This window comes from Kryptolebias marmoratus, linkage group LG1, assembly GCF_001649575.2.
Source record: "Kryptolebias marmoratus isolate JLee-2015 linkage group LG1, ASM164957v2, whole genome shotgun sequence".
NCBI classification, from domain to species: Eukaryota; Metazoa; Chordata; class Actinopteri; order Cyprinodontiformes; family Rivulidae; genus Kryptolebias; species Kryptolebias marmoratus.
In genome coordinates, this window is record NC_051430.1 from 29,352,709 (window position 1) to 29,379,868 (window position 27,160).

At 43.9% G+C, this 27,160-nt stretch overlaps 2 protein-coding genes across 3 annotated transcripts in view; both read left to right on the forward strand.

The window, feature by feature from the left end:
- The window catches only part of fras1 (Fraser extracellular matrix complex subunit 1), a 207,701-nt gene extending 190,409 nt beyond the window's left edge, over nucleotides 1-17,292 (forward strand). For both annotated transcript variants that reach the window (XM_037976630.1, XM_037976661.1), the window contains 23 exons: nucleotides 492-642; nucleotides 2,841-3,000; nucleotides 3,083-3,251; nucleotides 3,320-3,566; nucleotides 4,830-5,174; nucleotides 5,305-5,465; nucleotides 5,622-5,769; nucleotides 6,605-6,810; nucleotides 6,899-7,055; nucleotides 7,911-8,111; nucleotides 8,232-8,419; nucleotides 8,491-8,766; nucleotides 9,484-9,716; nucleotides 9,787-9,947; nucleotides 10,220-10,434; nucleotides 10,503-10,653; nucleotides 11,188-11,295; nucleotides 11,396-11,555; nucleotides 11,798-11,914; nucleotides 11,998-12,164; nucleotides 13,060-13,265; nucleotides 14,822-14,968; nucleotides 15,063-17,292. In XM_037976630.1, the coding sequence (XP_037832558.1) occupies nucleotides 492-642; nucleotides 2,841-3,000; nucleotides 3,083-3,251; nucleotides 3,320-3,566; nucleotides 4,830-5,174; nucleotides 5,305-5,465; nucleotides 5,622-5,769; nucleotides 6,605-6,810; nucleotides 6,899-7,055; nucleotides 7,911-8,111; nucleotides 8,232-8,419; nucleotides 8,491-8,766; nucleotides 9,484-9,716; nucleotides 9,787-9,947; nucleotides 10,220-10,434; nucleotides 10,503-10,653; nucleotides 11,188-11,295; nucleotides 11,396-11,555; nucleotides 11,798-11,914; nucleotides 11,998-12,164; nucleotides 13,060-13,265; nucleotides 14,822-14,968; nucleotides 15,063-15,632 (4,644 nt within the window). In that variant the 3' untranslated portion in view covers nucleotides 15,633-17,292. The remainder of the gene's footprint in view (nucleotides 1-491; nucleotides 643-2,840; nucleotides 3,001-3,082; nucleotides 3,252-3,319; nucleotides 3,567-4,829; nucleotides 5,175-5,304; nucleotides 5,466-5,621; nucleotides 5,770-6,604; nucleotides 6,811-6,898; nucleotides 7,056-7,910; nucleotides 8,112-8,231; nucleotides 8,420-8,490; nucleotides 8,767-9,483; nucleotides 9,717-9,786; nucleotides 9,948-10,219; nucleotides 10,435-10,502; nucleotides 10,654-11,187; nucleotides 11,296-11,395; nucleotides 11,556-11,797; nucleotides 11,915-11,997; nucleotides 12,165-13,059; nucleotides 13,266-14,821; nucleotides 14,969-15,062) is intronic.
- A 150-nt stretch (nucleotides 17,293-17,442) lies between these two features.
- anxa3a (annexin A3a) lies at nucleotides 17,443-26,018 on the forward strand. Its single transcript, XM_017430806.3, has 14 exons — nucleotides 17,443-17,532; nucleotides 18,047-18,077; nucleotides 18,243-18,290; nucleotides 18,391-18,478; nucleotides 19,336-19,430; nucleotides 19,820-19,933; nucleotides 20,116-20,206; nucleotides 21,330-21,409; nucleotides 22,281-22,337; nucleotides 22,411-22,507; nucleotides 22,598-22,693; nucleotides 22,784-22,842; nucleotides 23,625-23,747; nucleotides 25,690-26,018. Exons 2-14 carry the CDS (start codon nucleotides 18,063-18,065, stop codon nucleotides 25,747-25,749), a joined length of 1,023 nt encoding a protein of 340 aa, XP_017286295.1. The 5' UTR covers nucleotides 17,443-17,532; nucleotides 18,047-18,062; the 3' UTR covers nucleotides 25,750-26,018.
- The last annotated feature ends 1,142 nt before the right edge of the window (nucleotides 26,019-27,160 follow it).

The window sequence follows — 27,160 nt, forward strand, 5'->3', positions numbered from 1 at the left end:
GAATCGGAAACCAACTTCAGCTTCGTGGAATTGAAGGAGAATATTTTCAGTGAGTTACCTCGGTTGTGTTTCACCGTAAGTGGCGCTCTTCTTCTTCTGCTCTTTATTTTAGCAGTAAGGTAGCAAAGCTGCGCTCTTCTTCGTAGACATTGAGTTTGGCTGCAGCTGCACACAGTTGCAGCACCTCCTACAGTAAACTGGTGGAGCTACGCAGAGAACCACGCCGTTCAAAAGCCTTGTTTTGATTCATGTTTTTATAATAAACACAGCAGAAAAATACTGAGGTCCGGACCTCGGGGTCCTCAGTGGGAGCTCTAGTTTTCTGCAACCAGCTGGATCTGGAACACAAAACCCTGAAAATAAATCAAAATTCTTCTGAACCACTTATGGTTCTGTAGTGTCACCAAAGCAAGCAGCGACTCAGCAGGTTTATCTTCCTCGACCCGTCGACCCCTTGTTCAGACATATTTTTGTTTGCTTTTGTTTCCCAGGCCACTAACTTAATCAGCAAGAAGGAGCTGCTGACGATGGACCCGGACACGGACAACGGGCAGCTGGTGTATGAAATCACCGCCGAGCCGAAGCACGGCTTCCTGGAGAGCAAGCTGAAGCCCGGCAGCTCCATCAGCACCTTCACACAAGGTGCTCCTCCTTTTCACTCCTCCTGTGTAAATCTGCCTCCTGTTTTCATTTCTCTGCCTGGATGGACGGCAGAGGGTGAAGCTCGGCCGTGAAAGGCTGTGGGTGATATGCATTTCTTTAAGGAGTGCTAAGGCTTTAATTATTAAAGGGGTTTTCAGTGCTTTAATTAATGCCTTAGATTTATTATTAACCACACGCATATTATTGGCCTTTTTGGGCCTGCAAGCAGAAACCGGACGGGGAGGTTCGTCTCTGGTGATGAAGATGAGAGTGTGACGTAAATAAGCCACAGATGCAGCAGATTGTTCTGACACGTCGGGTTTTAGAAAGTTTAGAAAGCTTCGTGTCGCATCGCTGCCCTCTGCTGTTCACCTCTCTTCCTGAGCTAAATTAGACTCACTTTCAGTCAAATTGTAAACAAATACGTAATTTATCAGCGTAAACATTTAAATCTGGGTTTCTGCGCGATGATCCCAACCTGTTCCAGTCCGACTCTTCATCACTAAAAGCTTCTCCAGATGCCTTTTCACCATTTTCCCTTGTTTACCGACTCAATTTGCACTTTCAATCAGCAGGGTTCTCATTACCAGCGTGTTATATTATGTTTACCTTCAGGCTGCAGCCAGGAATCGTGTCAGCTTGCTTTTGGAAAATGTTGATCCTTCAGGCTGCAGAGAGGAACTCCAAACAGTCATTTTAATGTGTCGAATGTTTAGTTTGGAGCACTGAAACGTAATTTCCCTAATATAAAGTAAATAAAGGCAGCCTGGGAGAGAAGAAATGTAAATAAATAAAGTGGATGGGGTCTCTGAGACTCCTGTAAGCCAACATTTACGCTCACTCAGGCTGAAAACATTTTAAATGTGACATTTACATGTTAGTGCATCATTTTTCTGTGTTTTATCTCCCTGGAGGTCATTTTCCCAGCAGAAGTAGGATATTATTTTTTGCTTTTTACCTTTTATTCCACCCTGCATGTTCTGTGGGGAAGAAGTGAGCAGAAAATATGAGTCATTGATGACTTTCATTCTCATTTTGACTCTTAAGTAATAGAAAAATGTCCAGAAGCTGCAAATTATAAAATCATTATTCCAGAGATACGATCTTCACAACGATTTTTGTTATCTGGGATTGTTTTTCTCCTCGGAGTGAAGCCGGAACGACACGGCAGGCAAAAAAAAAATCTGGGTCAATTTTCTAAAAGCATGATTGTTCTCTGCCAGTCGCTTTTCAGTCCGTGTGTCTGAAACAAGCAGTGAGCTGCTGACAGGTTGTTTCTTTCCTGTGTGACACAGAAACCATAAAACTAACCATAGTTTCCATGAAATGATGCCGGATCCCAACCCCAGAGGAACTGCACCTGTAGGTGGCCCCGTTCCTTCTCACGCCTGAAGTGTTTAGTCCGGTTTAAACTGAGCTCTGGTTTGTTTTCCCCTTGGGGAAACAAACCGGTGTGAACCGAAGGGGGGGCGGAGTTCCTTTGGAGGAGGTGGTCTTGATGCGGTTCCAAACGAGCTCCAGATCTGTTCGTTCATGTCGGCCTGATCCGCCCTCGATCCGACCACCACCAGCAGGGGTTTGAGCTAAACGCCTTCCTGTAGCCATAAACCAGCAGACCTTCTCTTGTTGTTTGGAGCTGAATCCACCAGGAGCCGTTTTATGGAACCAGAGTCTGTGCAGTAGCGATGTGGAGCTTTAAGTCCCGCCTACTCCCCCGTACGCAATCATGAAATGACTAATTGGGGACAAACATGTTAGAAAAATGATTATTTGAACAAACAGCAGCTGCTTGAATCAACAAAACCTTTTGTTTTAACGAGACCAACGTCCTGTTCGTTTACGTGGAGGGGGCGGGGCTTCAAACTTACTCTGGGACCAGCTGAAGTATTCCTCATCCAAAGACTGTTAACATGTCGAGCTTACAGAACACAGCTTTGGTTAAATATGGTGTCGTCGTCCTGATCAGTCAGGGTTCTACCTTCAAGGCGTTTTCTCAGAACCCGTCCATCGTTCTGCTCACACAGAACCCAGATAAATCCTTCTGACTAACCTTCCTCCTGTGTTTCCTTGTGGTTCCCCTGCCCCAGATTCACCTGACATCAATGTTTCCTGTTAGTTTTAGGCTTTAAGGGCGTGAAAAATTAATATAAAGCATAAATAAATCAATAGATGAGTAATCTAGTTTTCTTTCTCTGCAGCTGACATCAACCTGGGTCTGATCCGTTACGTTCTGCATCAGGAGAGCGTGCAGGAGACCATGGATACCTTCAAGTTCCTGGTCAAAGACAGCAAACCGAACGTGGTCAGCGACAACGTCTTCCACATCCAGTGGTCCCTCATCAGCTTCGAGCACCAGAGGTCCGAAGCCTTCACAGGTTTTTACCGATTTCTTTTATTTCTTTAGAAAAAAGTCCAACAACCTCCTCTAATGACCCCTCAGCTACAACGTGAGCGAGAAGGCCGGCACAGTGGCCGTGACGGTGAAACGAACCGGGAACCTGAATCAGTACGCCGTCGTGCTCTGCCGCACCGAACAGGGCGGAGCCAAATCCACCAGCAGCACCGGGTCTCGCCCCGGCCAGCAGGACTACGTGGAATATGCCGGACAGGTAGTTTAAACGACGGAACTCACTCAGCCATTTTCCTGAACACTTTCTGACCCCGCCGTGTCCTCCAGGTGCAGTTTGACGAGCGCGAGGACACCAAGGTGTGCACCGTCGTCATAAACGACGACAAGGTGTTCGAGGGGACGGAGAGCTTCCACGTGGAGCTGAGCATGCCCGTGTACGCGCTGCTGGGCGCCAACACGCGCGCCGTTGTCAACATCAACGACACGGAGGACGAGCCGATGCTGCAGTTTGACAAGAAAACGTACCACGTGAACGAGAGCGCCGACTTCTTCCACGCCCCCATCGAGAGGAAAGGTACGGCGTGGCCGAGGAAAAATGGAAAAATAAGAAAGCAGATTTTTATTTTTATTTTAAATGTTTCAAAATCGCTCCAACATTTTTCACATTTTTTTTTCACTTTTGGTTCATTTACTCCGTCCAGCCTTCAGTTTAAGGTTTTTGGCCATCAGTGTTTCAACAACTGGCTCAAGGGCCAGAAGTGATGTCCTTAAATGAAAACAAAACTCATTTAAAATTAATTAATGCAATTTACTGATTAAACATAAGATGACAAAAAAAGAAAATTAAACCTCCTGGACATCTAAAAAACACTTTTCTTTGCCTGGTTTGTTTTTGTTTTAGGTTCCAGAACATAAAAGCTTAGAAAAGCAAAACGTAAAGCTAAATTTAGCATACTTTAAAAGAACAAATGTTTTATTATAAGTTTCAGTTCACAGGAAATATGTCTTATATTTCAAAGAAGTTTTTTTTGACAGAACATCCTAATTTTTCTTCAAATTTTCTAAAAAATAAAATAAAATCCAGGAAATATTTTCTGTCAGGAAGAATATTTTGATAAAACTTTATAACTGCAGATAATTAACCTTACATATACAAATACTTTTACCTCCAAATGTCACCCAGCCCTAAAGTATAAAAAGTATTTATTTATAATTTTAATAAGAGTTTATTATAATAAAATCACTTCTGCAGGAAGTTTACTGTCAGAAAATGAATAATAATAAAACAATAAAATCTCTCTTTTAGTTGTAGGAATAACTCTCTTTGCTCAGTGAGTTTCATTTCTCTTTCCTCCACTAAACGGTTTTTAGAGACAAAAGTAAAGTTTTTTTCTTAACTAATTTGAATAAGATGAAGCAACATTTGCACTTCAGTCCTAATTTTACTGTTTTTGTTTTATTTCTTATTATCTTACTGAAGTTCTCTCAGATAATAAGAGGCTTAAAGACTTTTATCACGTTTATTATGTTTTATAAATATCCTTCAGTATATTCCTAATAATACTGAATCCTAATATTTTGTTATAAATCAAGTTTACCAACATGTACAAATGTTTCTGACTTTAACTTTAACAAACAGGATCTCAGGTGTGAATAAAGTTTGATCAATTTGGGTCAAAATTAGTGTCAAAAAAATAAAAGCGAAAAAGGAGTTTTGTGAATGTTTAAAATGAATTATTGAGCGAAAAGAAAGAAGCCTCCTGTTTTCAGTTTTTGTGGCGCCTGATGAACGTGGACTCGATGAAAACCCTCCACCTGTCGTCTCGTTTGCGTCCAGGCGACACGTCCAGCACCGTGTCCGCTCTCTGCCACACCGTGGCCAGGACGGCTCGGGGCAGCAGCCTCCACGCCCTGGAGTCCGGCTCCGACTACAAGAGCCGCGGCACGACCGCCGACAACCGCGTCGTCTTCGGCCCCGGCGTCAGCATGTCCACCTGCGACGTTAAGCTCATCGACGACAGCGAGTACGAGCTGTCCGAGGAGTTCGAGCTGGTGCTGTCCGACGCCTCCGATAACGCCCGCACAGGAGACGTGACGGTGGCCAAGGTGGTCATCGACGGACCCAACGACGCGTCCACCGTTACGCTCGGGAACGCCACCTTTACTTTCAGCGAAGACGCTGGTAAGAGGGGCTATAGAATCCTTTTTCTTGTATATTATAAACATTTTCAAGATGTTTTTCTTCAGCACAGACATTCACTGCTGTTAGAAGCCAGCTGTATGATTCTGGTTGTTTTATCTCCACTCTCCAGGCACAATCGAAATCCCAATTTTGCGTCACGGCAGCGACCTCTCCTCGGTGACCTCTGTGTGGTGCGCCACCAGACCTTCAGACCCCCCCTCAGCCAGCCCAGGGGTCGACTACATCCCCAGCTCCAAGAAGGTGGAGTTCAAACCTGGAAGAACGGAGGAGGTACCGACACAGATTCTTTTTCATGTCTCTCAACTGGGCTGACCGCTCAGCGTCTTTCAGATGTTTCTCTGCTTCAACACACCTGCTTCAAACTGATGCTTTGCTTTGATCAGGTGTGTTGAACCATCTAAAACAAATCACTACTCTGTTTTCCAGACGTGCAGTTTGACCATCGTAGACGACTTGCAGAACCCGACCATCGAAGGATCCGAGTCGTTCGTCATCTTCCTCAGTTCCCCGCAGGGCGCCGTCCTCCAGGAACCCTACGAAGCCAACGTGGTCATCACCGACACCTTCCAGGACAGTACGTACCCAAAACTACATTCAGTTCTGCTCACGGCAAAAAGCATCTCAGGGCACTAAACAGAAGAAAAAGAAATCCAAATCATAAATCTAATACAGATCAAGATTCAAATCCAATTACAGGTTAATTCCTGCTATAATACAATTAACTCGCACACATCAGAAAAAACAGTTAATAAATGTTATCCAGTGAAGCCTGGAGGTCGTGTTGAACCCTCACTTCGTCGCAGTCCCTCGTTCTGAGCAGCAGTGGAATAAAAAGTTCCTTTTAACGGAAAGAAACCTCCATCAGAACCAGGACAAGCTGCCATCTTCCTCGACCAGCTGGGGTCTGAAAGGACAGGAAGGAGACACAGACGGACAGAAGGACTGGTCCAGGTGTACCTTCAAGTTACAAATACAAACATGGAGAGTGGAGCGAGGAAATGTGGTCAGTTTGTCCTCCTTATAGCAGCAGAACTAAGGGTTAGGGTTGGCTTGGGTTTCCGGCGCCAACTATAGGATTTATCAAAAAGGAAAGTCAGATAAAAACTGGAAGTTGGTTCCACAAGAGAGGAGCCTGAGAACTGAAAGCTCGGCCTCCTGTTCTACTTTTAGAACCTCTAGGAACCCCAAATAAACCTGCAGTCTGAGAGCGAAGAGCTGTCAGAATCATGTGGATGTAAATTACAGGAAACGCCTCTTCGATGGGACCTAGCAAACATCTTGATGGTTTGGATGAAGCTAATATTTTTCATGAATCGGACAGTAACAGTCCAGGTTCTAGTGACACGTATAACAGAACGTACCCATATAGAATCATCTCTCTGACAGCCATCTTCATCTGTCTTCCTCAGTTCCAACCATGCAGTTTGAGAAGAGTTCCTACAGCGTGAAGGAGAGAGACAGCGTCCTCCACATCCCCATCATCAGGACCGGTGACCTCTCCTTCAAGTCCTCGGTGCGGTGCTTCACTCGAACCATGTCTGCCATGGTGATGGACGACTTCGAAGAGAGGAGGAACACCGATGAGTCACGCATCACTTTCCTGAAAGGAGAGAAGGTAAAATGCTGACTCGAAGCTTGATGAAGTTAAACGTTTATGTCTGGATCTTCGACTTGATCCATCTGATCATTTGTTTATTCTCCAGGTGAAAAACTGCACCGTTCACGTCAACGACGACTCTGTGTTTGAGCCTGAGGAGGAATTCCAGGTGCATCTTGGTACGCCGCTCGGTGACCACTGGAGCGGCGCCATGGTTGGAGTCAGTGACATCGTCACCATCACCATCACCAACGATGAAGACGGTAAGAAAGCCCTCTTTCACCTCGTGGCTCACATGCAGCCAATGTATGACAAAGCAGGAGGGCAGATGGTTGATTGCATGGTTGTTGTATTAGTTTCAATAATAACAACCCAAGGATACTTTAGAAAAGGTAATAATTAAGAGTGAAGTGGAGAGGTGAAAGCTTTATCAAAGGATAGTCTTAAAGGGTCTGTCCTCAAAGCTGTGGAGGTTGATACGAGGGACAGAAAGTGGACAAATCTCTGATCTGACAGGAGGGATTTGTAGGTGAGAAGAAGGGTCTTTAGGTGTTACAGGATTCGACAGGCAGAGTTTTGTGAGTGATATGTTGTTAAGGCTTGGATTCATGTTGCAGTAATCTGCCTGGTTGTAACAAAGGCATGGGTCAAAGTCTGAACTACACCGTCGGTTAGAAATGGCTGGAGTCCTGTAACAAAAAAAACAACTGCTTTGGTGACGAGTGAAAGTGTGGCATCCAGGTTGCAAAGATCTTGAGATGGGGCAGCCATCAATATGTTTTGTTTCCGTTGAGCTTGAGTAAATTTAACAACCTCCAAGTCTTGATTTCATTCCTTTGTGGGGGGAGCTAAGTGGAAGGTTTGATGCTGAGCTACAGTTGTGTTTCGTCAGCACAGAAATGGAAGCATCAACTCTGACAATGAATGATCCGACCGAGGGGAAATATGTAGATGGTATATTTAAGAGGTTTGAGAACCAAACCTTGAGGTGATTAACTGAGGCAGAGGAAGACAGATGGTGACAATCTGTGTTCAGTTGGTTGCATGTAAGATATCTACAGCTGCTTGTTATTCCAGTCAGTAACACTGTGGTGACCTCTAACCTTTTGTTGCTCCAGCTCCTACAATAGAGTTTGAGCAGGCGTCCTATCAGGTCAGAGAGCCGCCCGGCCCAGACGGCGTGGAGGCGCTCAACATCAAGGTGATCCGCCGGGGAGACCTGGACCGAACGTCGAAGATCCGCTGCAGCACCCGGGATGGATCGGCCCAGTCTGGGGTCGACTACAACCCCAACAGCCGAGTCCTCAAGTTCACCCCCGGTCAGTGCAAAACAGCCTCCATGTGACAAACCCCGGAAAAATCTACATTTTTCCGACTCAGGAGAGCCGTACGGAAGCTTGGCAGCGAGTGAATATTCTTATTTTTTTTATATTTCAAAGGAATGGACCACATCCTGTTCAAAGTGGAGATTTTATCTAATGAGGACAGGGAGTGGCATGAATCCCTCTCCCTGGTTCTCGGTCCGGACGACCCTGTGGAGGCGGTGCTTGGGCAGATCACCACGGCAACAGTGACCATTTTGGACCAGGAGGCTGCAGGCAGTCTCATCCTCCCCGCCCCACCAATCGTAAGTAGACTTGAATGTTTTCAGCATTTTGATGGATTTTTCTGACGTCACCAAACCCTCTGCCTCTTCAGGTTGTCTCGCTGTCTGACTACGACCACGCCCAGGAAGTGACCAAAGAGGGCAGTAAGAAAACTCCTCCCCCAGGCTACCCTCTGGTGTGCATCACCCCCTGCGACCCCCACTACCCCAAGTACTCTGTGATGAAGGAGCACTGTGAGGAGGCCGGGATCAACCAAACCCAGGTTCACTTCTCCTGGGAGGTGGCGGCGCCCACCGACTCCAATGGCGCCCGGTCCCCTTTTGAGACGGTGACAGACACCACGCCGTACACCAGCGTCAACCATATGGTGAGATGGTCCAGTTCAGGCAGTCAGCAGCAGTTTGTCTGAGGCTTCATTTTTACTCTGTGTGTCTCACAGAGTCTGTTGTCATGGTGTGCTGTTATGATGGTGACCCTAACATTTAAAACATTATTATTATTAATAATTATTTGATTAACAATAAGATTTAATCCAAACCTTTACATTTACAACGCTAATATCTTTTGGAGACCATGTTTTGTTACGCTCATGGCCGTGTAACGAAGGAACGTCAAACTGCACAACCAGACACCTCACGGGTCAAGGATGATCCCCATTGATTTTAAGGTCATGGAGCCAAACACCTTGTCCGTGCACCGACTCCACACGTGCATTCAGGGTTGTTGAATGAAGGAATTCATGCTTCGGGTTTTGATTTCCTGTCAGTTTTCTGACGGCAGATGATGATTTTCTCGTTTATTCTGCAAACCGAGTTCAACCAGGCATCCATGCTTTCAAAGGCTTTCTGGCTTTGCTTTGTAAATATCAAAAAACTTGATTTCTGCTCAGACTTTAATGTCTGTGATCTGCTGATTCTTCCGTAGGTCGCAAATTTCAGATGATATTCGCTTTTTTCATACGCCTAGTTCCACGACTGGGGGTGGGAGTCACGTTGAACATGGGCAGAAAGTGCAAGAAAACGGACAGCTGAAAATGGGAAAGCTAAGTCATGTCCTCCGTGTCCCTGTCCTTCGGCGTCCTCAGGTGCTGGACAGCATTTATTTCAGCCGTCGTTTCCACGTCCGCTGCGTGGCTCAGGCTCGGGATAAATCCGGTCACCTCGGGACGCCGCTGAGGAGCAACATTGTGATCATCGGCACCGAGGGCTCCATCTGCCACACGCCTGTCACCACGGGAACCGCCAGAGGCTTCCAGGCCCAGTCCTTCATCGCCACTCTGAGATACCTGGACGTGAAGCACAAAGAGCACCCCAACCGGTGGGTGGTTGCAGATGGTCGTAAATTTAAGCTTTTGTTGTTGTTAATATCCGTTCTGCTGTGTGCACAGCATCCACATCTCCGTGCAGATTCCTCATCAGGACGGCATGCTCCCCCTGGTGTCCACCATGCCGCTGCACAACCTGCACTTCCTGCTGTCCGAGTCCATCTACAGGCAGCAGCACGTCTGCTCCAACCTGGTCACCATCAAAGAGCTGCAGGGCCTCTCCGGTCAGTTCGTTCACCCAAACCTGCTGACATTTAAAACAGGAGATGAAATGGAGCCTTCTGCACCTAATTTAGTGCTCACGAAAAGAATGCTCGACTAACATTAGAACGTGAAGCAGTCTGTAGTTCCTGTTGTCGTTAGGCAGAATAAAACAGAAGCACAGCAGAGAGGGACGCAGAGGACAGTGCAAGTTCAGTTTATTAAAACTGATGAGCCACCTTGTTTTTAAGGCTACCGAGTCTAAAGTTTCCAGCTGTGACCCATTCCTCCACAGACTCCGGCTTCCTGGACGACGTCTCCTACGACAGCATCTCTCTGGGGCCGGGTTATGACCGCCCATACCAGTTCAACCCCAACGTCCGCGAGGCTAAAAGCATCCAGTTCTACAAACACCTGAACCTCAAAAGCTGCATCTGGACGTTTGACGCCTACTACGACATGACCGAGCTCATCGACGTGTGCGGGGGCTCCGTCACGGCAGACTTTCAGGTGTGTCAATCAGCCGTCCTTTATACGGATTTAGGACAATAAGAATTAAAGCACGTTGTTGTCTTTAGGTCCGGGACTCGGCTCAGTCCTTCCTGACGGTGCAGGTCCCTCTCTACGTGTCCTACATCTACGTGACGGCTCCGAGAGGCTGGGCGTCTCTGGAGCATCACACAGAGATGGAGTTCTCCTTCTTCTACGACACGGTGCTCTGGAGGACAGGTCAGGACCAAACGCACAAAAAAACTGGAATCGCAGAAGCAGATTTCAAAGAGAACCGTGTTTCTGAAGGAACTGAAGAGATCTGAGTTTGCTTCTGTGGGGTTAAAATCTGTAAAGAAAGACTAAAAGTCACAGCAGCCGTGTCCTGAATGAGCCGAACCTTTGGGTATATGAACAGCTAAAACAGCTCAAAGTCTGCGAAGGAGCAGTTAGACTGCAAAAACAAATACAGAAACCTTAACCTAGATGCTTTATTGATCCTTTGCAGGAAACTGCAGAAGATATATTTGAAGACTTCATCCCTAATGATTTGACTCGGTTTATTTGAATTTATGCTTCCTTAACTGGGTAAAAATTAAGCAAAGATTCATCCAATCGTAGTCGACTTCCCTGTTTAATCTGTTTGGGTTTTAGTTTTTAGTCATTTACTCTTGCCTTGCAGAACCTCCCACCTGCTGCGTTTCATTAATTGTTGCTTTTTATCCTTTTTTCCTGACTGATGATCTCTTCTTCTGGCGTTCCTGATCTCTGCAGGAATCCAGACGGACAGCGTCCTCTCAGCCAGGCTGCAGATCATCAGGATTTTCATCCGAGAGGACGGACGGCTGGTGATCGAGTTTAAAACTCACGCTAAGTTCAGAGGTCAGTAAAAGAAGCGGAGTTAAATTAATGTCTGTGTTCGTTTATTGCTCTAACAGATCGCAGCGCGTTGAAGCACGTTTCGCCCCGTTTTCACCTGCAGGTCAGTTCGTCCTCGAGCACCACACCCTGCCGGGTCACAAGTCCCGTTTGATGGCGCCGGACCACCTGGGAGGCGTAGAGTTCGACATGCAGCTGCTGTGGAGCGCTCAGAGCTTCGACTCGCCGTATCAGCTGTGGAGGGCCACCAGCTCCTACAGCAGGTCAGGAGAGGCACTCTGAAACCTTCCTGAATGCCACGTTTCGGTCTTTATAGGACGTCACATTCAAACAGGAGAGTTTTTCGTGGAAAAAGGTTCACTCTGTCAGACAAATGTATGATTTTAAACCTGTTTTTATCCACATTAGGAGGTAGAATGCTTGAACATCTCAATTTATTTATAATTTAGTGAATTTCAGCTGCTTACCTCTTTGTCTTTGCTGTTAAATACGTGCTCTGCAACAGGAAGGACTACTCGGGGGAGTACACAATCTTTCTGATCCCCTGCACCGTGCAGCCCACCCAGCCCTGGATCGACCCCGGGGACAAACCTCTGTCCTGCACGGCTCACGCTCCGGAGAGGTTCGGGTCACAGCTGCAGAGAATTATAAGACTCAGAGACAAAAAACCCCAGTCCAGTTGAGTCCTGATCTGTTCTTCCACAGGTTCCTGGTGCCGATCGCTTTCCAGCAGACCAACAGACCCGTTCCCGTCGTGTACTCCCTGAACACGGAGTTCCAGCTGTGCAACAACGAGAAGGTCTTTCTGCTGGACCCGGCCGCCGCTGACGTCTCCATGGCTGAGATGGACTACAAGGGAGCTTTCTCAATGGGTAGGACCGGAGCGCGAGGACACAGCGTAGCCTTTAGGTCACTTCTGGTGCCGAAGGATGAAGTTAGCAGCGTTGAGCGGGAAGCAGAGGCGACATATTTGGAGGCTAGAAGTTGAGTTCAGTTGCTAAAATGGACGACGATTAGCTGCTCTGGATACCTGAGCAACTGATGATGAGGCGGCTCCGGTTTTGGCCCGAGCCTTAACTTGTGCAGTTACAGCTCAAAAAACATGCAAAACAGAAGCAAAACCAGAGGATACAAAAAAAACAAGACTGGACTGGGACATTACGTAAGAGGTTCTGGGTGGGGGGGGAGATTAGTGAGTGAGAACATCTGTTCTGATTACAGATGTGACAGGAAAGCTGAAACACTGAGGGAGAGCATGGAACAAGACCACAGATGAACAGAAATATACAGATGAAAACACTGAAAATCAACAATCTGCTCAAAACAAAACCTCAACAGAATCACGACTAACGTGGTAAAGATGACAGCTCGCTCTCTGCTGCTGATCGTTGATTAGTACTAGGATTTAAAAATTAACTATATTTGATGCATATTTGATTTTTTTGTTTGCTTTATCTTGTCTCTGCTGCCTGTTTAGACTTCGTTTTGTTGTCAGAACCAGAATCACTTTATTGCCATTGCCAGTAAATGAGTTGCAGGCTAGGAAATCATTCTGGTGTAATGGTGCAAATAAAACAAATACAAATGAATAAGTGAACAATGAAACAAGACGAAGAAATTAATTAAAGTGTTCATGTGCGTAATAGCAGGTGGATAAAGTCGCTGTGTCGTCAGAACCCTGTTGTCTTTTTCTAAACGATGAATGTTTTTTAAGTGTCGTTTTTCATCCGTCATATTCTTGACCGTGCCCTTTGCCGCCCCCTGCAGGTCAGACTCTGTACGGCAGAGTTCTGTGGAACCCGGAGCAGAACCTGAACGCTGCCTACAGGCTGCAGCTGGAGAAGGTGTACCTGTGCACCGGCAGGGACGGCTACGTCCCGTTCTTCGACCCCACGGGGACTCTGTACAACGAAGGGCCGCAGTACGGCTGCATCCAACCCAACAAGCACCTCAAACATCGCTTCCTGCTGCTGGTAAACACAAACACACCTGTGTGCTGTTTGAACACATTTATTTCTACTGAAAATGCTAAAACTCCAGAAAGAGTCTGCTACCTCCTGCTTTACAGAAAATAAACAGATTTATTTTAGAACAGGGTTGAGTTTAAGCAAACAAAGACTGAGAAGTTGAATTAAATCGCTCCGCCGCAGCCGTGATGATGAGTTTTAACATTAATCTTCCACACTAACTGATCAGTTCCTCTTTGCTGTCATTTCTGGACACAGTTGTTGATTTTTGTTTGTTTGACACTTTCTAAAGCGCCCCTTAAAGAGGTGTTAGAAAAGCTTTAATGGGAAACGGTTGTAGATGTTAATAAATTCATCGCTCTCTGCAGATGTTTCCTAATAAAACGCTGCAGGCTCCGCCATGTGAAACGCATCCAAATTGTGTTCAGTTGGTCGAAAAGACTAAAAAAAAAAGCAGAAATAAATTAACAAGAAAAGAGAAGAAGACAGAAACAAAAGCCTGTTGAAGTGATGAATGGCTCCTTTTCCTCCACAGTACAGGAACTAAAAATATTTTATTGGGAACAAAATCATGGCTACACCTTTAATTATTAACAAAGTTCACTTTTTTTTGCTTTTTAATAATTCTTGGCAGCGTTTTAACGTAGAGATGAGCTCGGCTTGTCTTCATTGCTGCGTTTTATTGTCCACAGAACGTAACGTTTAAATGATTTAAACAACGCAACTCTTCAACCGCAGCAGAGTAAAGACTGAGGTTAGAGGAACGAACACAGAACCTGCTCTTTAATAAAAGCCTTGTCTGTCTGTTCAGCCTGCAGAGGACGTTATAAATTAAAGAGTCGGTGTGTTTGATTCCATGCCTGATGGTTGTGAAGCTGCAGCCTTGACAGAAATCGAGTCTGACTTTCCGGAGGAGCTGCTCAGGATCCCGACGTCGCTTCGGATTAAAGCTTCACCGGAGAGAAGCTGCTGCAGCTTCGGACACGTTTTCATTTCTGTCACTTCTTTGGATCAAACTTCTCCTAAAGGAGACGTAATTCATTCCGTCTCCCCTCTAATGGAAGCAGTTTGGTTTTCTTTCAATAAAAAAAGTCATATTTTAATCTTCTGCAGAAAAGACGTGGAAACAATTTAACGATTTAAAGATCTTTCATCTGTTCCCTCTTCAGGGGTCTCCACAGCGAGTCGTCCTCCTCCATCGAACTCTGTCCTCTGTCCAACTACCTTCATCTCCTCTTTTTCTCTAACATCCTTCTGTCCCTCCTCTGCACATGTCCAACTCCTGGAGACATATTGTCATATTTACGATAAACTAAACGAGAAATAAAAATCGATCAGCTACTTTACTAACTTTAACTTCAGCTTTTACCTGATAAAACCCTTTCTGGGTCAGGTGGTCTAAAGTATCCGGTTCCTTCTGTGCCTCTGCGGCGCCCTCGTACTTCCTGTTCTGCGTAAATAAAACAGGACCCTTGTTGGTTTTATTTGTCCTGCACTTTGCTACGAAAACAAGTTAAATGTTTGCAGCCGAGCTCAGCTGGTTTGCTGTTTTCGTGTTTCAGGATCGGAAACAGCCAGACGTTTGCGACAGGCTTTTCCACGACGTTCCCTTCGAGGCCGACTTTGCCTCCGACGTTCCGGAGCTGCAGTCCATGGCGGCCATGCCGGGAGTCGACGGCTTCACGATGAAGGTGGACGCCCTCTACAAGGTGGGAGGAGTCTTCGTCAGAGATCTGATCTTTAGCGTCTTTTTCGGTCTTTGTAGTTTCAGTTTCACACCGTCCTCATCTCTGTGGTTGACAGGTGGAGGCGGGGCATCAGTGGTACCTGCAGGTGATCTACGTGATCAGCCCGGAGTCGCGCTCCGGCCCCAGAATCCAGCGCTCAGCGACGTATCAGCTGAGCCGCTCCAAACGCGACCTGGTGGACCACAGCGGGCGGCTGACGCTCGACGAGTCGCTCGTCTACGACAACGAGGGCGACCAGGTGAAGAACGGCACCAACATGAAGTCGCTCCGCCTGGAGGTCGGCCCCTCCCCCACCTTCAACGCCCACGTGGGCAGCTCGGTGGGCGGGGGCGTGGCCGCCGTCACCCTGCTGGTCCTGGTCCTGCTGGCGTCCTGCTTCCTGTTCCGCCGCTGCAGGCTGTCAGCCTCGAAGAAGAAGAACTCGCCGAAGATCTACGAGGAGTACCCGCTGAACACCAAGGTGGAGGTGTGCCTGGACAAGTGCGTGGAGAAGAACTTCAGCAGCAAGCACTGCACGGTGCGGAACGTCAACATCAACCGGAACCAGGAGCCCAACGGCAAAGTGAAGCAGGTGAACCTGGAGGTGAAGCTCCACAACAACCTCAGCGACGGCACCGAGGTCTGAAAGACGCTAAACCCCAAATCAGTTTTCTAAAAGAAACGTTTGTACTTAAAGGAACGAGATGTTTGTTAATGTATTTTTATACCACTTTGGAAAAAGGGAAGAGTGTGACGAGCAGGCAACCGGGCTACCTCAGGAATCCACAAACTGCAAACATCCGCCTCCGATCTTCCAAACTTCTTTAAGCTTTTACTTGACGCTCGTTTCGGCGCTGACGCGGCGACATGCGGCTCAGACACGGACGGGTTTCACCTCCTGCATCACGTCACTTCGCCACTTTGGGTGCTGCTGCTGTGTGAGTTTTCTGCGTTCGGTCGTGATCCAGAGAGCAGGTTTGACGAAAACTCTGAGTTCAGGGGAAACCCTTGGTTTGTCACCATGGCAACAGGCTCCCTGACGTCAAACAACCTTCATGAAACCAGACCTCAGGAGAGGATTTCCTGGAGGTTTTCTTCAGATTCACAAAATAAAGACCTGCACCTTCAGGTGCAGCAGGTTGAGTTTAAAACGTCCGTTTCCTGATTTCACGGCTCAAATCCAGACATTCGTTCTGAGAGATCCTTCCTGTGATGATAACTGAATAATCCTGACAGAGATTATTCCATAAAAAGGATCCAGATGTAAAACATCTGTCCAGAAATTAAGAAGTTCATGAATCAAAGTGTTATTTAAAGATTAAACTGACAGATTCAGACCAGTGGTCATAATTTTTTGTTGCATTTAGGTGATTTTTATGATAAAAAATGATTAAATTTAAAACCAGTTTATTCTTATTTTTGCTGGGAACTGATTGTTTTTCCAAATCAACATTTTGACTCGTTTCAGGAGGAATGTGAATCTCTTAATTTCTTTCATTTGGACTCCTAATAAAAAGTTTAGACTTGTTTTTTTTCCTGCGGTTGCCATGGTGACCCAAGGAGTCAACCCCAGGATTAAAGAACTTGGAGTCGAACCTGCCTGCTTCTGAAAGCTGGAAAGCACAAACGACGCACCGCTGAACGCCCGAACCCCGAACCCCGAATGATGCCTTCAAGTGCCATTATTATCTGACCCCTCCTTTCAACAGACGATGCGTTGGAGCCTTACTGCCACCCTGAGCAGAGAGTTTCTTCTCCTGACGCCGTTTGACAGCATTAAGTGCCACGCAGCGTTTATCCTCGTTAAATTAAACAAATCATCCGAAGCTCGTTGGTTTAGTTTTTCCATGTGATTGTAAAGAAGGAGTGGGCACCGACTGCATCGATCACGACTGCTTCAGCCTTACACTGTTTAATTCAAACAAAAATGTAAAAATGACGTATTTTCTAAGAGACGTGTGTCTGCCTGCCTTTGTTCTACCCAAAGACACATAATCATCTCTGAGGTTTATTTATCTTACTCTCAGCTACTGATGTACCCGCCGTGTTAAAGTTACTGTAATTTTATTTTTCAAGTGTGTGACACTGGTTAAAGAGCACTGAGTCTTGTATTTATGTTTTTACTCATCCATCCTGTTGTTTTTCAACTGTGTGCCTATCAAACAGCAAGAGAATGGAGAAATGTGGGAAATGACTTTATATTTTTTGGTGCTACTGATTTTTGGAGAAAGAAAACAATATTATTAGTATGATGCCTGTATTTGGTGCCTTTTTTAGTAATAAAAACAAATTTAATATTGAATACATGACCTGTTTTTGTTCTTTTAGCTCCTTTTTCTTCGTGCTTCATTCTGTACGGCAGTAAAAAAACATATATATTCTCTTGAGCAGAAAGGCTTGTGTTGGCTGCTCGCTGCAGTGAACGAGTTGTCCCTGAAGGCATCACCTGAGCAGAGCAGGTGTGACCACCTGTCCTTTCACAAAGGTTTCCAGTTTCCTGTTAAACCTGAAGGTGTGGCAGAAATCGTTCCACTCCGAGGACCAAGGTGAGCTTTTCTTTCTGTTGCTTTTCACTGAATTATCTGAATATCTTTACACTTTTTACAGAATTTTACTTATAAAACAGTTTTCTACCGAGATCTGACTTCCTGTTTCGTTTCGATTTGAACAAAAACTACAAATGTTTTTGACTTTTAAAGCGTTTCTCTTCAGCAGCTCGACCCAAAACACATTTCAGTGTCCGTGTGCTTTAACTGGAACGTAATCTAGTGATTCGGGGTTTTTTTTAAGGTGGTAGACTTCCTGTAGTTTTGTACAAATAAAACACTGAAGTGCTGTTAAATAATTTATTGATTTTTACTGAGCTTAAATCTGTAAAGAACTTCATGTAAACTACCAGAAATGCCATTTTCTAGCATTCTTAAACAGAATTATTGTAAGATTTATTGTTAAAATAAGTAAAATTTCCAGTTTTGTGCTAAATATAAAAGCTGTAAAGTGTCAGACATTTATAAATTGTTCATGTTTGAGTAATATCACGAATGTTTGATTGTTTTACAGGGAAACTATCTTCACCATGACGTCTTTATGGGTAACACAGTTTCCTTTTTATGGTGTTAAAAAGGCTGAGATGGTTTGGACTCGAGAAGAGGAGGGATATATAAAGTATAAAATCTAAATGATGCTGAAACAGGAGCTGCTGATGGAAGATGAAGGGTTAAACGATGATGTTAAACAGTTTTAAATCCATTTACAGGATGACTTGGAGGGCCTCGTGGATTCTCCCTCGTCTTTTTCTGCAGAAGTAGGTCTTGTTCTGAAAACGGCAGACATCGGTGGTGTTTTCTTATTAAATATACTGATGATGATGATGATGATTTCCATCTGAATTTCCTGCTCTTCAGGGAGGAAACAGAGGAACCATCAAGCCTTCTGAAAACTTTAATGCTGAGGAGGACGCTGCGGCCATCAAGAAGGCTGTTGAAGGATTTGGTACAAACTTCAGTTTTATCACCTGGAAGCACATTTCATGAACTTCTACCTATATCCCAGAAAATGCTAATTTCTTTATTTTACTAATAACATAAGGATGCTAAAATATTAAATGTGACCTTATATTTCTAACTAAAATACTGTCATATTATGGAAGATATTATAATATTAAGCAGTGCTAATGCTAATTAAAGACCACAGCATCACAGATGGAGGACTAAATTCTGAATTAAAATAGTAAATTTAAGGAAAAACCTTTAATATCTATGTGTGATTTAAACTGCAGGAAATAAATTAGTTGATAAACGTCACAAAACAATGACGCTAGCTAACAGAATGTCCAAAAAAGATCATTAAGATGATGTTGTGATATAAATAAATACATATATGTTGCCTTATTTGTTCAAATGTGTCACCTCAGATGCAAATATGAGTTCTTGTTTCATTAAACTGCACTTTTATTGTTAATTAATGTCACATAAAAGCTAGCTAAGCAGCCCAGCTGGAAGCTAAAAGTACTAGACGCTTCTATTTAATCTGTTTTAAATTTTTTTTCGTTTTTATAATTTAGGATTTGGGATTTTGATGAGACAGCCTTGGTATATTTTGATTAAAAAAATAAGAAGTAACTAAAATAGTAATAAAACATATAAAAGCTAAGTTTGAGATCCAATATGGCGGCTCTATAACTGACAACCAGCACTGAACGTTGCAGGATTTGCTCAGATTTGGTCAATTTCTAACCAAAATGAATTACATTCTCACTGTATTTAATCTAAAACAGCATTTACTGCTGTAAATAACAACTTTGAGGTAAGTTAGAGTGGCTAATTTGGCTTTTTATTTGATTTTTTTAGGAACAAATGAGAAGGTCCTGATTGACGTCCTGACACAAAGAAGCAACGCTCAGAGGCAGCTCATCGGGGAAGCTTATCAGAAAGCCTACGGCAGAGTGAGATATTAATGATGTCTGGTGGTTTGGTTGTTTTCTGGTGTTAGTTTGAAGGGTTTAATGTTTGTAAACGGGGTGTTAGCTTATAGAACGTCACAAATATTGTGTTTAAATTGGGTGTTTCTGCTGCCAGGATTGAATAAACAAAGCAGCTCAACCACATGATTGAAAATGCAAATATAACTGCAGCGATGTCAGACAGACCTGCTTTATACGACGAGATTAACCCTCACTAAATGATTCCTGTTAGTGATGAAGGTTTGAGAAGCTAAATCTAATAATAAGAACCTGATGAGTGATTATTTCTGGCCGGATGCACCTGAGGGTGGAGCTGCAGGCTGTGTGCTCACCTGGGTGTGGTTGTTCTTCTGCTCTCTTCACACCTGCAGACGCTGGAGAAGGACCTGAAGGGGGACACGGACGGGGACATGGAGGACCTGCTGGTGGCGCTCATCACACCACCCGCCATCTACGACTGCCACGAAGTGGAGCGGGCCATGAAAGTCCGGTTCCTCCTGATATACCTCTCATAAATACATGTCACTGTTATTAATAATATATATTAGGTAGTTTGAATGCATAGAGGAAGCAGAACTGTCGTAATAATAATAATAATAATACAAACATGAGATTTCTGACATTCAACAATCCGAGCTGAAAACTTAAAATGTGTTTTTTCTTGCAGGGAATCGGCACAAAAGACAGCATTCTGATCGAAATCTTTGTCTCCAGATCCAACCAGCAAATCAAAGCTCTGCAGGAGGCCTTTCGCCGAGGTCAGAGAGCCGTCAAATTTCTCTTTACCTTTATTTCACCAGGAAAAAACCTCTTTTTACAAGAGAATCCTGGCAGCAGCTCTCAGAGGTTACAAAACATTCCCAACAAAAACCAAAAACATCTGCAGACAGATGATTCCCTCTCAAAGTCAGTAAGAACAGCCTTAAAAGCATTTAATGACAGCAGCTCCTTCAGGTTCACGTGTTTCTGCAGCCGCAGCAGAAAACTGAGAAGATTTCTTTCCGAGTTCAGTTCGGACTTCAGGCACTAAAAGTAAAAAAAATTTCTTACAACGAAGAGATTATCCACCGGTGGACTTTATAAAGAGAAAGGCCAACAAATATGAAGGAAGAAGTCCTAATTTGGCCTCATAAATAAAAATATGCCAAGGATGTCCATCCAATGATGTGCAATGATGTGTAAAACCTTTTAAACCAGTTCCATGATAAAAGGCGTCCAGCGAATAAAGACATTTAAAAGAAGCACGCATTTATAAATTATCACCATAGTCCGTTACAGACATGAAAGTAGCATCAACCTTTCTAGCCTGAAAAGATAAACATGAAATAATCCTGAAATAAAATCCCAGTCTTAATCTCTGCTTCCTTACCAGCTGTTAGATGTGGGAAGTAAAAGACAAAAAAAATCCTTTTTCAGTTTTCAGACCTTCAGCCGTAGTAATGATCTAAACTTCCATTTATCTGCATTTAAAACAAATTTAAAACAAATAGGTGTTTTTTAATGTAAAGCAGGGAGGTTTTCTGAAATGAACACATGAATAAATAACAGGTTTGTGTGTGTTAGTGCTCAGAGACGACTCTCAGCTACGACCACACCAGGTTTTAGCTCAGCGTCTGTGAAGTCCAGTTATCGTCGTTTGTTTGGCTCCAATGGTTGAAGACGAGTTTCGTTAAAATCCATGAAATATTTTGCTAACAGGCACCCAACTGGAGCCGGTTTAACTGGTTAGAGGCGTTAAACTAACCTGCAGTTAAGATGGTTCACCGCTCGCTAACGACAAACTAAATGTCTGCAGCTTCACAGATATCCAGCTGAGACTCCCAGAGCGAGCTGTGACATCACATGACTGCTCTGTTTGTTTGTTTGTTTGTTTTTCCACAGAGACAGAGAAGGACTTGGTTTCGGAGCTGGACAGTGAACTTTCTGGAGATTTCGCCAAAGCGCTGATCCTCCTGGCCGAGGTCAAAATAAATATATATCTGTAACTTCACCATCTGAATATTTATTTTATGTAGAACTTTACTGTGAAAGGATCATTAGATCATTATCACATTTTACAAACTGTGAATTAACAGAATATAAACTTTAAAGGCAGATAATTGTAACAAAAAACCACAAGTTCACTGTTTTCATTATCAATCACTGTTTTAATGCTGAGTCATCACTGAGTTAATGCTGAGTCATCACTGAGTTAATGCTGAGTCATCACTGAGTTAACGCTGAGTCATCACTGAGTTAACGCTGAGTCATCACCGTTTTAATGCTGAGTCATCACTGAGTTAATGCTGAGTCATCACTGAGTTAACGCTGAGTCATCACTGTTTTAATGCTGAGTCATCACTGTTTTAATGCTGAGTCATCACTGAGTTAATGCTGAGTTAACGCTGAGTCATCACTGTTTTAACGCTGAGTCATCGTTCCCTCTGTTTGTAGTGTCTTCTGCACCTTATTGTTTTATTTTAGAATCAAATTACTTCTGTTTAATTTGTAATTTTTCTAACCCTTCATGTATCAAAACATTCGGCTCGATCTGAATCAGAGTTCTGTGGCTTTTAGTCTTTTTTGTAACTTTTATACTTTTGAATATTTTAACTTTATTTACAAGCATCTCTTTAAAAGCTGCTTCAGCGTACCGGCTCCGTTCTTACGCTCCTTTAGCTGCCATTTTACTGATTTTAGCTTCGAACCTAACTTATTCTAACTTGAGCTTTTAGTTACTGTTTTGCTTATTTTGAGTTTTTATCTTCTGTTCCGCTTCTTTAGCAGATTTCAGCAGATTTCATCTCTCTGTGTGTCAGTGAGAATAAAATCTGGCGTTCTTCTTGTTTCCAGGGGAACAGGGATGAAAGCACCACAGTGGATGGAGAAAAGGCCAAACAGGATGCTGAGGTGAAGCCCGAAACCAAACAAACTTAAAGCGTCTCTGTTCCTGCGGCTCAGATCTCAGACTTCCTGTTTTCAGACTCTGTACAGCGCCGGGGAGAAGACGAGGTGGGGAACCGACGAGTCCAAGTTCATCGACATCCTCTGCCGGAGAAGCATCTCTCAGCTCAGACAGAGTACGTCTGTGTGTGTTCGTTCAGACCTCGGGCGGGTGGCGGGGGGGGCGGGGTTACCTCAGAAAGCTAACCGAGGCCGTCTTTGTGCAGCGCTCGTCGAGTATAAAAACATCAGCGGGAAAACGCTGCAGCAGAGCATCGAAGGAGAGATGACCGGAGACCTGGAGGAGCTGCTGGTGGCTGTCGGTGAGCTGACCTGATTCTGTTCCGGCTGCTTTCTGACGTGTCGTTTACATTATTTTATTAAAACGCTGCTTCTTCTTCTTCTTCTTCCAGTGAAATGTGTGAAGAGCGTACCCGTGTACTTTGCAGAACGTCTGCACGAAAGCATGAAGGTGAACCTGCTTCTCTTTCAGCTGCGAATCGCTTCTTATTTATTATACAGAGAATGAATTAATATTAATTTAAATATAGTTGTAAAAACTACATATTTTTACAATTTACGACTGTAGAAGCTTTAAAGGAGCTGCATCTGAGAAAAGAAATGAATTTTAGTCACAGGTTTTTGTTTGCTTTCTCTTAAAGGGATAGTTCAGATCTTTTAAAAGTGAGTGACCAGGAGCAGCTAATATCTTACCTATTGTAGATGAATGACGCTTTGAAAGACCTCCGTTTGGAGAGGGAGTTTTATTCTGTCGGGATTGACGAGCTAACGGCTAATTCAACAGGGACTATGGCTTCATTCTCCAAATAAATGTTTGTTGAGGTTCATTCAGACGCTTTTTTATGAAGCTTTTCTCTGAAGTCAGTTCAGCTCTGCTCAGTTATTCTGTTAGAAACTGAAGAATATCCCCACAGGAAGTGCTACAGCTGCTGTCAATGCTAACTAACCGAACCAAATAACGATGAAGGCGATGTGAAGATGAAGCCGTTTGAAATTGGTCCTGATTAGCCGTTAGCTCGTCAGTTCAGACAATTAAACTCCAAACTGAGGCCGTTCAGAGAGCCGTCTGCAACAGGTAAGATATTTATTGTTCATAAGCTGGTTCGTTTTGGGTTTTGCAGATCAGTTTGTTTTCCTTCATGTTGGATAAATGCGGGTCATTACGGGGCGGACGGTTAGGATTCAGAGTCGGGCTGCGGGAGCGCCGGAGCTGATCTGCGTCTCCTTCTGCAGGGGGGCGGTACCGATGAGTCCACGCTGGACCGGATCATGGTGAGCCGGTCTGAGATCGACCTGCTGGACATCAGAGCCGAGTTCAAGAAGCTCTACAACCGTTCTCTGCTCTCCGCGCTCGACGTGAGTTTGACTTCACCTCCCGGGCTGAACGCTGACGCCTTCCTGCAGCTTTCATCGAGTTATTCTGGTTTAATCTCAGGTTTATTGTATAACTGGGTGTCCACCGCAGCTGCGCCGGGGTTTTTCCTTCAGGTTGAGCATCATCAGAGGCCTGAATACGACCTGTTCTCCTCTGAGGCTTTGAATCTGACACCTCACCCGTTGTTGGGAAGCCCTCCTGATTTATTTAAAAACCAAAAATGTTTCAATAAAACAAGAGTTTGCAGATCTTTCTGCAAAGATAAATAGAGTCACTGTGGGGAAATGATTAATCTGCTCGATAACAAGAGAAATAAAGGCCAAGCTGTCCTGGAGATGCGTTTTATTTGGAATCACTCTCAGCTACTACCGCATGAAAGTCTGGCTGTGGCGGCCATCTTGAATTGGTTTGACTCCAGAAGTTAAAGGGTTGTAGATGCACATCCAATAATTACTGTCTGAGAGGTTCAATTAAATCCAAACTTCTGGTTTAGGAGATATTTTGCTTAGAAAAACCAAATGTTCAGACAAAAACAGCATCACTCTTCAGCCTTTTTATAATAAATACATCCTAAAATATTTCTACATTTTCAGCAGAGCGAACATTTATGGTCTCATTAGGCTGTTCTTCGTCATGAATGTTTGCATCATTTTTAAGTTTTTGTCTCCTAAATTCATTTAGGCAACAAGAAACGACGTCAGAAAGCTGAATATTAATGCAGGCGAAGGCTGGAGAAGATTTAGCTGATGGAGTCGGATAAATGGACTCCAGTAAAACCGGATCCCTGACAGTCAGAACGGACCTCCTGGCCTCACAGCTTCAATATTTTATCAGCGCGCTCCCCGTGCGAGGAGCCCTTTATGTAAATGAGAGCAGAACGCTCAGGTGCTTTGAGCTTTCTCTAACCTGAACGACTTTCAGCATCAGTTAACGTCTGCTGATGAAGACAGAAGCCTCTCCTGGAGGAGCTGAAACTTTCTGACTCATTTCACTTTGACCAACTTTAAATCCAGTCTTGTTCAGAACATTCACTTCTTACTCTTCCTTTTGTTTAGTGAAGCTGTTAAGTGAGCAGGGAACGGGTCAGTAAAGATGTTTTTATGATTGTAGAGCGACCCGTCTCGCCACAAATGTGGGCGGGGATCACCATCGGCAGGCTGCTCGGCACTCCTCTGTTGGTTTTTTTTGGCGACACCCAACAACGAAGGGCATGGAGGTCACGGTTCGCCTGGTCCTCGGTCTGTGGTTGAAAGTGAGCCAGAGAAGACTGAGAGGATAAAAGCAAGTTGGTGTCGTGACTCATCCAGGGGAGGTGTGTCCCCAGCCAATCAGAGACCTGCAGTCTGGTCCGAGTCAAGCCGAGCAGGTCCGGGTCGAGTCCGGGGGAGACGGGCTCAAGAGGACTGAGTCTAAAGAGCTGGATCTCTCAGAAGTAAAGATGGCCGGGGTCAAATGTACATCTGGAACTGATTAACTGCTGGAGTCAGCGTGATTCAAGATGGCCGACACAGCTAATTAACCCGAACAGACGCTAAAATTGCTAAAAGTCAGTCAGTTTTACGGATCTTGAGATAAAACCTGGTGTGGTGGCAGCTGAGAGTCATCCCTGTCACATACTCTGAGCTCTGGGTGGTACGCATGCCTTCAGGGAATGGTCTTTATTTTCTAGAAATCCATCAGATGGATAGAAACATCAAAATTAAAAATAAAAAATTATTTAAAAACCTGGTGAGAAATGATGGAGTTGTGACCGTAAATCAGAATATGTAAAAATAAATATATAGTCTTTAAAAACAAATTTAAAAATAGGTCGAAAATGCAGCATCCAATGATTATCAGCTGAAATGAAGCCTGACTGGTTGTATTTGTGAGCTTGTCTTGTAGTTTGAAGCCTTTTTGTCCCTCTGTCCCTCTGTCCCTCAGTCGGACCTGTCCGGGGACCACGGGGAGTGTCTGAAGGCCATCTGTGGAGGAGACGACTGAGTCGGCGCTCCAGATCCGACCTGCTTCCTCTTCTTCTTCTTACCTTCTGTTTAATGTGTTTTAATTCTTCTTCGGATTCTTATTCAGAACTGCTCTGCAGCGTCAGACGCACAGATCTGTGGGACGTGTTCAATTAAAGGATAAAGACGGTTGGTTCTTTTGTTTCCAATAACAGGTCAAACCTGACATGAACAGAAACATGTAATCTGTCAGGAATGTTGCTCTTCTCGAACTCATGTCAATAAAGTGTCAGATGTGACCTGACTGAACCTGTCGGCTCATTTTCCTTCTTTGGGATTGAATTGTTTTATTCTTGTGTTTTAAAAGTCTTGTATCTAAAGTTGATTTTTTACTTAACACACAACACTTTAAATCTGAAACTAAAAATGTTTTTTACTTATTTTATATAATCTGAATGACAGATTTTAAACAATATGTGTTGCTCATTCTGTGCTTTGTTTTTGTTTTTCAAATGTGGGAAGTTTCCTTATCCTAAAAATTACGAGAACAAAGTAATCAGAATACTTTAGGTGATTCTTAAAACAGTTTGATGAATGTGTGACAAGAATCACTTCCTCCGGACTGCAGTTCACTTTTCAAACACAACAAATGTGCAGAATCAGAATGAGTGGACACTGTAGGGTCTATAGACTGTATATACACTGAATAATACTATATATAGACTGTATATATTACTATATACAGACTGTATATATGACTGTATACAGACTGTATATATGACTGTATACAGACTATATATTACTGTATATATGACTATATATAGACTATATATTACTGTATATAGACTGTCTATAGACTGTATATATTACTATATATAGACTGTATATAGACTATATATTACTGTATATATTACTGTATATATTACTATATATAGAATGTATATATTACAGTATATAGACTGCATATAGAGACTGTATATATTCTACAGTAGACAGTCTCTCCAGCAGATGGCAGCAGGATCATTTTTATGATGCAGAAACCTTCTGGCAAAAGAAGAGAAAATAGGAGGTATGGCAAACCATTTGAGTATTTATTTGATACCCTAGAAATCAAGCTTCATTTTTGTCCACTAGTTCCTGACTGCACAGCACTAATTGTACATTTGGTCTCACTAGTTCAACACTAGTTACTTTTAGTGGCACTTTCGCCCAACTAGTTGGAGCAGAAGTCATACAAGTCAGCCATTTTGCTGCACTAGTAGCCCAAACACATTTAAGCTCAATGTGTTTAAAAGCCAACTAGTTGGGACTTGGGCTACTATTGTGGTAAAATGGGTGACTAGTATGACTTCTGCTCTAACTAATGCAGTGTGGTCTTTAACCTTTGGGTGAAAACGATGCTTAATATTTAGGATATTGAATAAATACACAAACATCCACATTAGTAGCCA

What these genes read in the sequence shown, in the direction of transcription:
- anxa3a (XM_017430806.3), top strand. An exon ending in GAAGGCTGTTGAAGGATTTG is followed by an intron (nt 18,479 to 19,335) that starts GTACAAACTTCA and finishes TGATTTTTTTAG; the next exon opens with GAACAAATGAGAAGGTCCTG. An exon ending in CATCTCTCAGCTCAGACAGA is followed by an intron (nt 22,508 to 22,597) that starts GTACGTCTGTGT and finishes GTCTTTGTGCAG; the next exon opens with CGCTCGTCGAGTATAAAAAC.